At 32.2% G+C, this 13,480-nt stretch overlaps 2 protein-coding genes across 5 annotated transcripts; both read left to right on the top strand.

Moving 5' to 3' along the window:
* Positions 1-437: 437 nt before the first annotated feature.
* LOC109801029 (phosphatidylinositol/phosphatidylcholine transfer protein SFH10) lies at positions 438-5,336 on the top strand. Of its 4 annotated transcripts, none has more exons than XM_020361995.3 (15): positions 438-578; positions 760-902; positions 1,068-1,263; positions 1,555-1,654; positions 1,801-2,067; positions 2,287-2,364; positions 2,492-2,593; positions 2,673-2,722; positions 2,897-2,996; positions 3,127-3,201; positions 3,377-3,439; positions 3,828-3,990; positions 4,356-4,516; positions 4,959-5,039; positions 5,124-5,336. In XM_020361995.3, exons 2-15 carry the CDS (start codon positions 875-877, stop codon positions 5,133-5,135), a joined length of 1,476 nt encoding a protein of 491 aa, XP_020217584.1. In that variant the 5' UTR covers positions 438-578; positions 760-874; the 3' UTR covers positions 5,136-5,336. The 4 variants fall into 4 exon arrangements, with proteins under 4 accessions (XP_020217584.1, XP_082922626.1, XP_020217583.1 ...); XM_020361994.3 differs by having other exon boundaries at positions 529-662; XM_083066500.1 differs by lacking the exon at positions 3,377-3,439 and having other exon boundaries at positions 528-662.
* Positions 5,337-10,718: 5,382 nt separating this feature from the next.
* LOC109801068 (peroxidase 72) lies at positions 10,719-13,155 on the top strand. Its single transcript, XM_083066501.1, has 4 exons — positions 10,719-11,255; positions 11,557-11,748; positions 11,842-12,007; positions 12,498-13,155. The coding sequence occupies exons 1-4, from the start codon at positions 11,031-11,033 to the stop codon at positions 12,908-12,910; spliced, it is 996 nt and encodes a 331-aa protein (XP_082922627.1). The 5' UTR covers positions 10,719-11,030; the 3' UTR covers positions 12,911-13,155.
* Positions 13,156-13,480: the final 325 nt, after the last annotated feature.

Here is a 13,480-nt window from a genome sequence, read left to right as displayed (position 1 = left end):
AAACACTCATAAGTTAATTTTAATAAGATAATTTTTTTTTAGAAATAGGTTTATTTTAAAATTAAGAAAAAAGTAGAAAGTAAAAAAGAAATTGTATAGCAAACACGTCCTAAAAATATAATTACATAGTTAAAAAAAGTTATTTTCAACAGATTTTAATATTTTTGAAAAATATTTTATGTATAAAAAATAAACATTTAACCTGCATTAAGATAGTAGTTATTGAAAAATAAAATTAAAAACATGAAAGTGAGATAGAATAATATTTGAGTTTGAGCTGTGGTGGCAGATCGCAGGAAGGAAGCGAGATGAAGGAAGAAGCACGTGGCGGTCAACTATAGATTGTGACATATGATAGGAACGATGGTAAGATATATAAATGGAATTGGATATCCTTGCATTTCGCCCAAACCATGCTTCTGTCTCTCTGTTTTTATCTCCTATTTGCTAATTCTGAATTAGCAGAGATATTCACGGTCTTTCCGAGCGTTTCAATGGTAATGGTGCATGCCTCACTGTCTCCAACCATTTTCTAAAACTAACTATCTCTTTCTTTCCCTGTTTTTCGATTTCAAGAGGTAATCATCTCCCTTCTCCATCTTATTCCTTCACAAAAATCTCTTTGCACGCAATTCAACCGACGCGAATCTCATCACTTCATTGTAACATTTTTGTTGCTTTGTTTATGTATTTTGGCTTTTCAGCTAATACAACGTAGGACAATGGTGTCTAACGAATTGTTGGTTGGTGGGGTTGCAGGGCAGGGCATCTGGGACTGGGAGGGGCTTTGTGTTCCTTCCCTGTATGATATGAGTGCTTGATTCGCCTTTCATCTCTTTCAACTTCTCTAAGGTCAATCAACTCAAACGACACCATGTCTGGACCTATGTCTCCCAAAACAGGTTAACTTATTAAATTGTAGGCCACCCGTTTTCTCTTTCACGTCCATTCCTTATCCATCTTTCTTAAATATATGCTCAAATATTTTACCTTTTGAATGTCGTTTATTAATTATCTTTTATAGTCTTGTCTTATGGATGCGCCTCTTGAATGTTATCATCTTGTAGGTTCTTTCAAGCAGAAAGCCTCAAACATGCTGAGGAATTCTTTGAAAAGGGGTAGACGAAGCAGCAAAGTCATGTCAGTTGAAATCGAGGACGTCCACGATGCTGAGGAGTTGAAAATAGTTGACGAGTTCCGTCAAGCTCTTATTTTGGATGAACTACTCCCTGCAAAACACGATGATTATCACATGATGCTTAGGTCTCTTCTTCTTCTCCCCCCGCATTCACTTTTCAATGCATTCACACATTGAGCAGTGACTCATATTTCATCTCAGCCAAGAAGCTTTTAACACTCATTTGAAATGCACTGACTACGTGCATAAATGACTGCACTGAATCTTGTTCCATTTATCATATGACTTGCATGCATGGTTATTGGATCCATGTCCTCCTAGAATGGGATATGTACTTGCATATCATGTCATGTCACTTATTAAAATGAGAAAGACATGAAACTTTTCTTACACTATTTTTGTATTTTGCTGTATAGATTCCTAAAGGCTAGGAAATTTGATATTGACAAAACAAAGCAAATGTGGTCTGAAATGCTCAAATGGAGGAAGGAATTTGGTGCTGACACTGTTACAGAGGTACTTGTAACTTGTAACAACAATGTTTATTGAGGCTTGAGGGGATTTATTTATTTATTTTATTGTTGTATGCCATTGCTTTCCTTTATGGCAGTTTTTTTAACTATTTCTTTTCTGCTCCTAACTCTTGCGTTCCTTTATACCAGGACTTCGAATTCAAAGAAATCGATGATGTTTTGAAATACTATCCCCAAGGACATCATGGAGTGGACAAAGAAGGAAGACCTGTGTACATAGAGAGATTAGGCCAAGTCGATGCCGGGAAGCTGATGCAAGTCACAACCATGGATCGCTATGTCAAATATCATGTAAAGGAGTTTGAGAGGACATTCGATGTAAAGTTTGCAGCTTGTTCAATTGCTGCAAAGAAGCACATCGATCAAAGTACAACTATCCTGGATGTGGAAGGAGTGGTACGATAAATAGTTAATTATATGTGCCAAGAATGAAGTCATAATTTATAAAAAGAAATTGGACATTTGAATATGGCTTAGCTTAAAATGACAAAACACAGTCTTTATTTTCTTCACACTTCACAGCCTTTTTAATATGAAACCTGATATCAATAATAGAGAGAAAAAATGGAAAATATGAGAAGCTTCTAAAACTTTGATATTGTATGAATGCTACAGGGGCTTAAGAGCTTCAACAAGCATGCTAGGGAACTAGTTACTCGCCTTCAGAAGATCGACGGTGACAACTATCCCGAGGTATTTTTTAGTTTTTCTACTTTGGTTAGATTTGTGGAAAAATAAAAAATAATTTTATTTTTATTTTTTTTATGAATAAATATCATGGATTACTGAGTAATTTATGTACTTGTTTGCTTCATTGCAGACCTTGAATCGCATGTTCATCATCAATGCAGGTTCTGGATTCAGAATACTGTGGAACACCGTAAAATCATTCCTTGATCCTAAGACCACAGCAAAAATCAATGTGATCATATAAACCTTATCCTAAATCTGCTTGTTTGGTCAGAAAAATATAACTATGTCACTAAAACATGCTTTTTCAGGTTCTTGGCAACAAGTATGATAGCAAATTGCTAGAGATAATTGATGCAAGGTGAGTTCATGAATAGGTGGAACATGAATATCATAGTATCTGGTTTTCCTTATTTTATAAGTGCTTCCTATCTCTTTGGTTTTTCCCCCTCCCCTGCTTTCATTCTCCATCTTAAAAGTCTTCCTATAAAACTGCGGCAAGATTATTGAGAAGCTTCTTGGTTTATCTTGCCAGTGAGTTGCCTGAATTTTTGGGAGGTACTTGTACTTGTGCTGATAAAGGAGGCTGTATGCGCTCAGATAAGGGCCCATGGAACGATCCAGAAATAATGAAGGTAGGCCTGCAATCCATTTTATTTTTCCTCTTTTTTTTTTTTTTCCCTTGCTCTTATTATAACTTCAGCTGATAATTTATGTCCATGTATGGATCCGGATTCCTAAACTAAGTGTATTACGGAATTGCAGATGGTTCAGCATGGTGCTCACAAATGTTCAAGTAAAACTGAATCTGTTGATGAGGATGAGAAAAAACATTCTGAGGTGAGATAGATCATTCTAAGCTATTTCATTTGATAATATAGTGATACATTTTGTTTCATTTAGTTCTGCCTCTTCGAATGCTATAGCTTTTCGTATGTCATTTTGATTTTGTAGATTCTCGGTGCTTTCTATCATCTATGAAATTTTGAACTAATAAATTAGCATGTATGTCTAGGAAAACCATACTCCCAAGTTGGAGGAAAATCCCACCCCCGAGGTTTCTCCAGTTGCCCAAGAGGTATGTTAAATATGCATATCCTTAAATCTAGTTAAAAATATACAGCTTTCAGGACATAATGGTGGTTGTTAAAGTTTTAGATAGACATAGTACTTCTGATGTAAATACAGATTAATTAAAGAAAAATATTCTATCTATCAGTTTATATAAGTATCTTCGTGTCAACTGAGCATGCATATGTGCCTTTCCTCTGTCGCTAGTATTTTAAGTGTTTTATTTTGTGACTGGCTTTTAGACACTCATTAGCTAAGTTTATACTGTATGTGGAGATTTCACAGCATATAGGTCCTTCTGACTTCTGAGTATTAGTAGTTTGTAGGGCATACATTATCCTTGTTTTTTTAATGCTCCTTGTTTCCTTAGTTCTGAAAAAACTTAAGCCTCACAGGTCCCTGCTACTGAAGCTTTGAAGCCCGAGGAGCCTGCCACTCAACCTTCCAAGCCTGAGGAGCTTGCTACTAAACCTTCCAAGAAAGAGGACCTAACCCCAAAGCCTCATAAAATTGCTTCTAAAAAAGGTGACAAGGTTGAGTCACTTGCAGCATCAGCAGGTAGACCTCTATACATTTTGGACATTTGAGCTTTATATCTTTGTATAGATGAACATATACTGATATTATTAATAAAAATATTCATTTTTTTATTAATAATATTTTTAATTTTTATTCAAGTCAACTTAAAATATAATATAAATATTTAAAATAATGCCGCTAGTTTTTTGGAGACTTATTATCATAGAAAAGTAACATAACAAGTTGATTTGAGAAGGGGGATATACTTTTTCTAATAAATATAGTGTTATCTCCTGTTTTGCGATTTTTTGTAGAGATAAAATGTTTTTATTGTAAAATAATGTTTCTTAGTATTTTTTAAGCATTTGGTCTGACCAATTTGCCTGCAACTTTCTTTTTTTCAGCGGAGTTTGCTGCTGTCATGAAACGCATGGCTGAGTTGGAGCAGAAATTGCTCAACATTAATAATCAGCCTACTTCCATGCCAGCTGACAAGGAGCAAATGCTCAAAGCAACTATTACTCGAGCAGATGACTTGGAGAAACAACTTTTGGCCACCAAGAAGGTAAATAGTACATTATATTCATTTATACACGTAACTGTTTCCATTAAATTACAACTTATAAGCAAGAGCCAAATCAGTTATTGGGCGCATTTGGATAATCCAAAAAATTAGAGTAATAACTTTCAGGCACTGCACTTTTCAACACACTTCATTAACCCTCATCATTTTCTTTGTCTCGTTTTCTATCAAATCATGTCACTTAACATACTTATATTTTTCTCTCATTATCTGTCTCTTTCTAGGTGTTTGGGTGTCCAAAAATCATTTTGCAAAAAATTAAGCACTTCTTATCAAATGGTCACTTAATTATAAGTTTAATTATAAAGTTTATTAAAGTTAAAAAGAAGAATTTATAAAATAATCACAAGCCACTTCCACAGTTCCAAATTATGTAAGCCAAAGTGCTTCTGATTACCTATTGTTAATGGTTCTGAATTGTCAGGCTCTGGAGGATTCACTTGTAAAGCAAGAAGAGCTTTCGGCTTACGTGGAGAAAAAGAAACAGAAGAAGAAAAAGAGATTCGTATGTACCTTAACTTTGCTACTCACTACAGAATTATTTGGTTACTGAAGGTTTTTCATGTAACACTTTGCTTTTGTAATGCAGTACTTCTTCTGAGAGTAAAATTCAAGGATGTCCTGAGAAGAAAAGTCGTTCAGGGTTCAACGGGGAATTAGCTTTACTTTCTGCCTTGAGGAGACTTCCCAAATGCCCTCTTACATAAAATGTTCCAACATGCGAACTAGTAAATTTTCAAAACGACAAGAAGAAATATGCTCAATATATGAATAATGCTAATCAGAATTTTGGCCTCTTTTAGGATAGGACTTGCTCTCTAGTTTCTCTGTATATATTACATAATATATAGTGCTATGCGCGATATGCAAAGCCAACCGTATTATTTCCGTACAGAATCAAGCAATATCTAATACGAAATTAGAGGGCTTGTTTGATATATACATATATATGAAAAGGTAACTAACAAAAACATATTCCTTTTCCGGTTTAAGTAACAAAAGTGCTTCCTGTGTATAGGGCCATTTTTCGTGAAGTACACTTTTTCTTTTGGCCCAACAAAGGATAATTCCATATCTTGGTCTAAACGTTAATTATATTTTTTTTCTTTAACTTATGGACCTGGGCTTTAAACTCAACTAGTTATGAATTGAAAACTAACAAAGAACAAAAGACTGTCAGGTTTACCAGCTAGCCCAACCAATTGCAGGTTAATCAGAAATGGATCAACTAATTTTCAGGCAATACCGGACAAGGTTGAATAAATTATGTTTAGGTTAGATTTTTTGAGTTCAAAGCACTTTTTCGTTTATATCGAGGCCGAGAATATCAATGGTCCTGCCTAGATTATGAGAAGGAATATCATAGTCCTGTTTAACTTTTAAGGAATATATAATCGAGTATTTTAGTTTACATGAAAGAATTATAAAGTTTTAATTATGTATCAAGTGGAAATTGATCAAGAACATGTAGTTCAACACCATGTATATTCTTGTATCTTTGTAATTGTTGCAGGATACATTGTTGATAAACCTTTACGTTTTATCCTTTCTTTTTTATTTTTCATTCCCATCACCTATATATTTAGAAATACTATTGGAAAAGCATCAGCCAATTGGGGCTGTTTGTTGTTCAATTAAGAGGTATATATAAATGAGAAGGTGAGCTACGGATAAGGTATGCAACTGATGCATGCATACGAGTCAAAGAATATACATAATTATTATTTTTTTGGTGAACCGAGAATATATGCATGTTAAGCTATACATCTAATCATTTGTATGTCACTCTTTGCAAAACAAAAAAGCGTGCATGCGAAAATAGTTATTTGATCCTTTCATTATATGTTTCACGAGAAAAAAGTATTGTGCCATGTTATATAATATTAATTCATCACCATCACGGGTTTGTTCCAAAAATATGTACTTCATTTTCCTTCAAAAAACTTAAATAGAAGTGAGGATATAAGTGAAAACTGCAAAAGCAATTGAACACTGCAGTATGAAAGTGTGTTCAGTAGAAAATGGCAGGTACCGCATTCGCAAGCTTATCTAACATTTTATTGAACGTGGGGATGAAAACAGGTAGGTGGACTTCTAATCTTCCAAATACTAGTGTCATATCACTAGACACTAATTAATAATTGAGCTCTATTACCTTAAACGACCTCATTCAAAAGGGTCTTTAACCAAAATTTTCTACTGCTATATGTAAGCAGTTGTTCTTCTGTCAAGATTTTTTTTTATTTATTATTTTATTATTTAGCACTAGAAATTTCATATAATACTTTCATACTCAGGGTGCAATGTGAAAAACAAAACAAAAAAAAACTTTTTATTATATTATTTTTTCTTTACCTTTATATATATATATATATATATATATATATGTATATGTATATATATTATTACATAAATTATTTTATGTTACACTTGTTTCTCTTCTCTTTCCATTTCTTTGTTGTATAAATTAATAAAAGAAATTACACAAATGCAATTCTAATTTCTAAGGAAGGAAAACTCAAAAGCTCACAGATACAGTTATAGCAGTAGGGAGTTAATCTGAATAATTTACATAGAATTCTAAATTCAATTTTTATTTTTATCGCGTTCCACAACAAAAAATCTCAACCTCAAATAATTCTTCCATAACCAAGTGGCAAGTTGCAAATAGCAAATTAATGTTAATTAAATGGAGTAATTTTTGTTGAGTACAATTAATGTCTAAAAAGTATATAATCATTTAAAGTGTAAAAATGACAAGAAAAAAGGTATTTTTAAGGTTTATTTTAACTCTTTTATTTATTTATCGTGTTTTGTTGCAAAAAAATACTTTTCATGCAACAGTGTAATATTTTCCTGATGGGGTGTATCCAGGACCGGGAACATTGGAAAACTTGAAAGTAAAGCAAGTGCACCTATTGAAAGCATTATGAAGACTAAGATTAAGCGTGCAACTTTACTTTATCGGTTTTAGTTTGAATAATGGTGCATTAATGTAATATCCGTAGTCATCTTTACAGCTTTAACGTTCATTGCCAATGCCACATATGTCTAAACTTAATGTTATCTTATAAAATAAAAAAATTGCTAAAAATAAAGGGAAAGAGACAAAGAGTAGAAGAAATTGATCCTATCCTACTCCGTCTACAAAGCCCTAATTTTTTAGTAGCAAAGTTGTCGATTTCCCTGGAATCAAAGCTAAGCACATATACCATACACCCAAAAATAAACGAAAAGAAGTAATTCTAAGAATATAATGTTAAATCAAGAGAAGACAACTTTAGTTCAAGATTTAGACTACTAGAAACGTAGAGAGGAGTAGGTATCCAACTATACCTGTTCCTTCATTACATTGTGCATCATAAATCATGTAATGTTCTTTGTTATTTATATTAGCTCTTGTCAGCATTAATATTTTATATCCTTACACATATAAACAGATGCACAAGTCCAAATTAAGGTTGTTACAGGTTTCGAAGTGAAGAAGTGATAAGATTGGAGAGGTCCAAAAGAAAAAGTATAGAGTGGTTAAAAACTTGTTTTAAATAACAAATATTTATTTTATTCTCTTAAAGTAATAAGATGTTGATATATCAATAAATATTATTTATTAATTGACACGTAGTAATATTCGTTTTTAAAAAGTTATCATCAATGAATAAAAAAATATTTCGATCTATATTTTATGTTTTAATAATCTTAGAATATTTTCGCCAATGTCAAGAAGTTATTCTACACTTAAACTAATGAGAAGTCGAGCATATAGCAGACAGTAGCGTTTGTAGAGTCTTTACAGTTTACACCGACACACAAAAAGGAGAACAAAGACAACAAACAAACGTGGATACAATTTTTATTATAGTATAATAATCTATCATTCTGTCCACCACTCCACCGTATGAAAGTCACTGTGCCTTTCTTTTTTAATGTACCCGAGGAAACTGTTGCCCAATAAAAACAAATGCATGTGGAAAAGAAAATACTGCATAATATACAGAAACTGCATTTGAACAACAGAAAATTAATCCATCGTGATGGAATGATTATAGTTCATGAATAGTTAATTTTAATTTATAGAAAAGTTATTTTATATTATATATGTTATAATATATAATATATAATATATACCCCAATTAGTTGTCAATTGCAGATACCATTTTTGGTAGGAAGATTTAGTCAACAGTATGAAGAGGTAGGATGAAGTCAACATGAGCAGTTGAAGCCAACTTAATTGGAAGAATAAGACACAGAGAAGAACAGCAAGGTCTTTGATATTGTCATAGTTGAGTGGAACTGGAAGGGAAGCATCTAAAACTCAAGACTCGGTTATAGTGCAAGTGTGAAGGATCAAAACTCTCTTATTTTGCTTGGCTTCGTCTTGGTTGATTGAAATACTAGTCTTCGGCCTTATGGTTGTAATAATAATGAAGTACGTGTTTTTTGAATAGAAAATTGTGGGATAAAGTCCTTCAGATTGAATTTGTCTTAAAAGTGAACTAGTGGGATTATAACGACCCTTAATTAGTTTCATTTAGATTAAACTAGTTTACTTCAATCAACAAAAGTTGGGTCTGATATTTTAGGTTAGATTATCACAAGGTAAAAAATCATAATTTTTCTAAATATCTAGTTATATCGCGCGCGAATATGATTGACATTTATGAAAACCACGTAAGAAGAAGAAAAAATTACTTGGGGTCTTGCTTGGTTTAAGAAAAAAAAGTGAAAGGAAAGAAAAAAAAAAAAAAAAAAACAAGTGAGGTAATTTTTAAGTCATTTAGTAGAAAAAATATGAAAAAAAAAACAGTAAAACAAATATTTTCTGTTGTTTGATTGTGCAGAGAGTAAAAGGAAAAAAATGTAAATGTAAATATTCCTAATAAAAAAATGTGTAAAAATAAGCGTACTTTGGTATTTTAATTTTATAAAAGCAATTTTCTCTTGCTTCCAAATCGGGCTTACGCAAAAACAATAAGTTTAGCTTACATTTTTTTAGTTTCTTTCCTTCACAAGAAGTTGCCAATAGTTGGAAATATTGGTTTTTAATTTTTTTACTCTTCTTTTTTCCTTCCATTCTTGACTCTTTATATTATTAAATTCCAAACGGACGCTTAGTGATAGATTCATTAAAATGATATTTTCTTTTTCAGAAAAGAAAGTGTTAATGATACGTTATCTATATTTTGAAATAACTATCTAAATTATTAAACTTTTTTCAATTTTTTTTTATAAAAAAGTTAACCATGAAACTAAATTACCTTTATTTTTAGTTTCATTTATTGAGACATGATATTTAGAAAAAATAAATAAGGAAAATTAAAATAATAAAATAAATATTTCTTTGATACTATAAAATCACAGCTAATCTAGACAACAATAACAACAACAATAATAATAATAATAATAATAATAATATAACTACCACTAAAGTTTGCTTAATGGTAGAGTTTAGGATAATATGTTGAATAGTTTGCTTAATGGTAGACTTAAAATAACACGTACAAAATCATATATTTTAATATTAGTGTGACTGTTGTATATTATAAAAAGATTCTAAAAAGATGAAAAAGAAAATTCTTTCAAGATGGTTTTTTTTTTTGTTCGTCCCTGGAGTATCCACCGCCGACAGCAGTGACTAATCTCCTCGCTACGTTGGAGCCACCTCAAAGGGTGGGATAGCTGGCCCCAAGATTTAACGCGGCTGCATACACAAGGCAGGATTCGAACCCCTTCGAACCCCTAACCTTGCTTAAGCGTGGATCAACCCCTACCGCTGAACCACACGCTTGAGGTTAAATTCTTTCACGATGGTGGTAATACTTTATTAGCCATAATCAAGGTTTTGTATAATGAAAAATGAAAAGCAAAAGATAGTGCTTAAAAAAACAAATAAATGATTTGATGCTGATCTTAAAATAATTAGACCAATAAAATTTTCAGTGAAAGAATACCGTAAGTAACAAAGTCAGAGGAACCGGGTCCATAGCTAAGGCCTTTTTTTTTTGCATAAATAATACTAATTCGCTTCATAATATTTTTTAATTTCTACTGATCATGTCATTCATCTTACCTCATAATCATTTGATCTTATCTTTTTTATCTCTCTCCCTGTTGTTAAAGTTATTGAGAAATTTACTTGAAAATGACACTATTCTTTCTGCATCAAGTATTTTTGCTTTATGCCAGACTTAAAGCATGTTGCTCTGCATTTAGATCATGAAGCCATTTTGTTAATACTATAGTTTTGGGTGATTTAACATGACAAGTATCAAGAGCTAACCACTCTTCATCTTTTGTGCGGATTTGAAAACTAGTTAGTTACCAACTCCAGCTTTTTCTACCCTTCCATGACGCCTTTTTCAAATTCGTTCTCTGTCATGCAATAGTTTTCTGCCAACTTTCTTCTCTATAAATACCAAAACCCCATCACGGTGCTCATCCAATCCAGCTTGAAAACTCCTCTTCAACGACCCTTCTTTTGAAAGGAACAACAACAATGGTCAATTCTATAAGCTTCCTCCTACTTTTGTCTCTACTAGCCTTTGCTCCCTTCTGTCACTGTAATAAGAAAATAGCAGGTTACCTTTACCCTCAATTTTACGATGGTTCATGCCCAAGAGCTCAAGAGATTGTTAAATCCATCGTTTCCAAGGCTGTGGCAAAAGAACCCCGCATGGCTGCTTCATTGTTGAGACTACATTTCCATGATTGTTTTGTCAAGGTCTCTATATATGACAAGACAACAAACCCTTTAACTTTGTTAATACAAATAGAAAATTGTTAGTAGTGTCATAACTCTAATCTACGAGTCTTGTTATGTGCATATTATAGAATTTAGAGTAACAATATGTTGACACATGCATACATAGTATAATTGACACCTTTTATTTTTCTCTATCACTTTTTTTTTTTTTTTTTGTGTTTGTCATATTATATCTCCTATCACATGTGTCTAGGGGCACATGGGTGTTATGAATCATTTTTTTGTAGAATTTATATGGTTCAAATGCATTATGTGGCAGGGCTGTGATGCATCGTTGTTGCTAGATAGCAGTGGAACTATTATCAGTGAGAAGAGGTCAAATCCCAACCGTGATTCAGCTCGAGGATTTGAAGTCATTGATGAAATTAAATCCGCACTAGAGAAAGAGTGTCCTCATACAGTGTCATGTGCTGACATTTTAGCTGTAGCTGCTAGAGATTCAACTGTTCTTGTAAACATCTCCTTTGTTTTGCACTATAGTACCCTTATCTTGATATTTGACTATCAAAATTTAGTGATCAAACCTTATTTATAACCCCTGCAGACTGGTGGACCTAGCTGGGATGTACCTTTGGGCAGAAGGGACTCTCTAGGTGCAAGCATTAGTGGCTCAAATAACAACATTCCTGCTCCCAACAACACATTCCAGACCATTTTAACAAAGTTCAAGCTTAAGGGGCTTGATATTGTTGATCTAGTTGCTCTATCTGGTACACTCCTAGTACTTATCTGTTTCTAGCCTTCTAAACATGTTTGGTTTATGGTTATAGTTTGTTTAGATGAGTCTTTACAAACTTAATCTTAGATGATATTGATTTTACAAAATTTTGGTTAAAACTGAGTTTGAATCAAAATAATATATAATATTTCATAAGTTTACAGTAAACTTTAGTATAAAATTTTCAACTAAACACAATAATCACATTTTTTTTATAGTTAAATGTACTTTTAGGACAAACTTAAATTTTTGTTGTAACTATGATATTAAAGCAAAGTATTTATCTGCTTGATAGAACTCAAGATCTTATTTAAAAAAATCAAGTTTAGTTTTTGAACTATGCGTTAATTTCATTTCAATGTAATGAAACATGCACAGATTTTGCAAAATGAAGTTCTTGCAAAATATAGTGGAACTATGTAAGCTTGCAAAAAACATGATTACACCATCCACATTTAAATTTTGTAAATGTAATGTTATAGGGAGCCACACTATAGGAGATTCTCGATGCACGAGCTTCAGGCAGAGACTGTACAACCAAACAGGCAATGGAAAATCAGACTTCACTCTAGATCAAAAGTATGCTGCTCAATTGCGAACTCGTTGTCCAAGATCTGGTGGAGACCAGAATCTGTTTGTCCTAGACTTTGTCACCCCAATTAAATTTGACAACTTCTACTACAAGAACTTGTTGGCTAACAAGGGTCTGTTAAACTCTGACGAAGTTCTTTTGACAAAGAATCAAATATCTGCAGATTTAGTGAAGAAGTATGCAGAGAGAAACGATCTTTTCTTTGAACAATTTGCCAAGTCCATGGTTAAGATGGGAAACATTACTCCTTTAACTGGATCAAGGGGAGAGATCAGAAAGAACTGCAGAAAAATTAACTCCTGATGATTCATTGTCATGTGGCACGAGTCAATTTGCACCTACATTTTATTTTTCTTTCCTTTCTTTACCGCATTAAAAATAGGAGAAAAAGTCGATTGATGTGTCGTGATGTGCCATGAATATCCTTTTGATAGCGTTGTTGTGTGTTTAGATTAAATTATGTAATTAGATGTTTCAGGGTCAGTCTTGAAATTTGAATTAATTGTTCATGTGGAAAAAAATAAATTCAAATAATTTTTTTTATTGAACTACATTTTTATTTTAAACTGTTTTTTTTTTATATTAAATGAAACGCCGCAGTTTTTTTTTTCTTCTTTTTTTGCATGTAAAACATAACTTAAAAATGATTCCACGAGACTCAATTTTTTTTAAAAAACATACATATACATATATTTAAATAAATCAATTAGTATAAACTGTTTTAAATTTATTTTCATATGCAAATTAAGTTGATTCTGTTTTAATTTTTTTTACTCTCAAAAATAATATTTTATCTATTAAAAACTCTAGAAAAACTAATAAAAATAATCAATCGTTATAGGTATCACATTTCCCCCATCTCCTAATTAGGAT

Source organism: Cajanus cajan, chromosome 11 (assembly GCF_000230855.2).
Source record: "Cajanus cajan strain Asha chromosome 11, NIPB_CcT2T_4, whole genome shotgun sequence".
Lineage (NCBI taxonomy): Eukaryota > Viridiplantae > Streptophyta > Magnoliopsida > Fabales > Fabaceae > Cajanus > Cajanus cajan.
The sequence above is the reverse complement of the archived record's forward strand: the minus strand, read 5'-3'. Positions and strand labels throughout refer to the sequence as shown.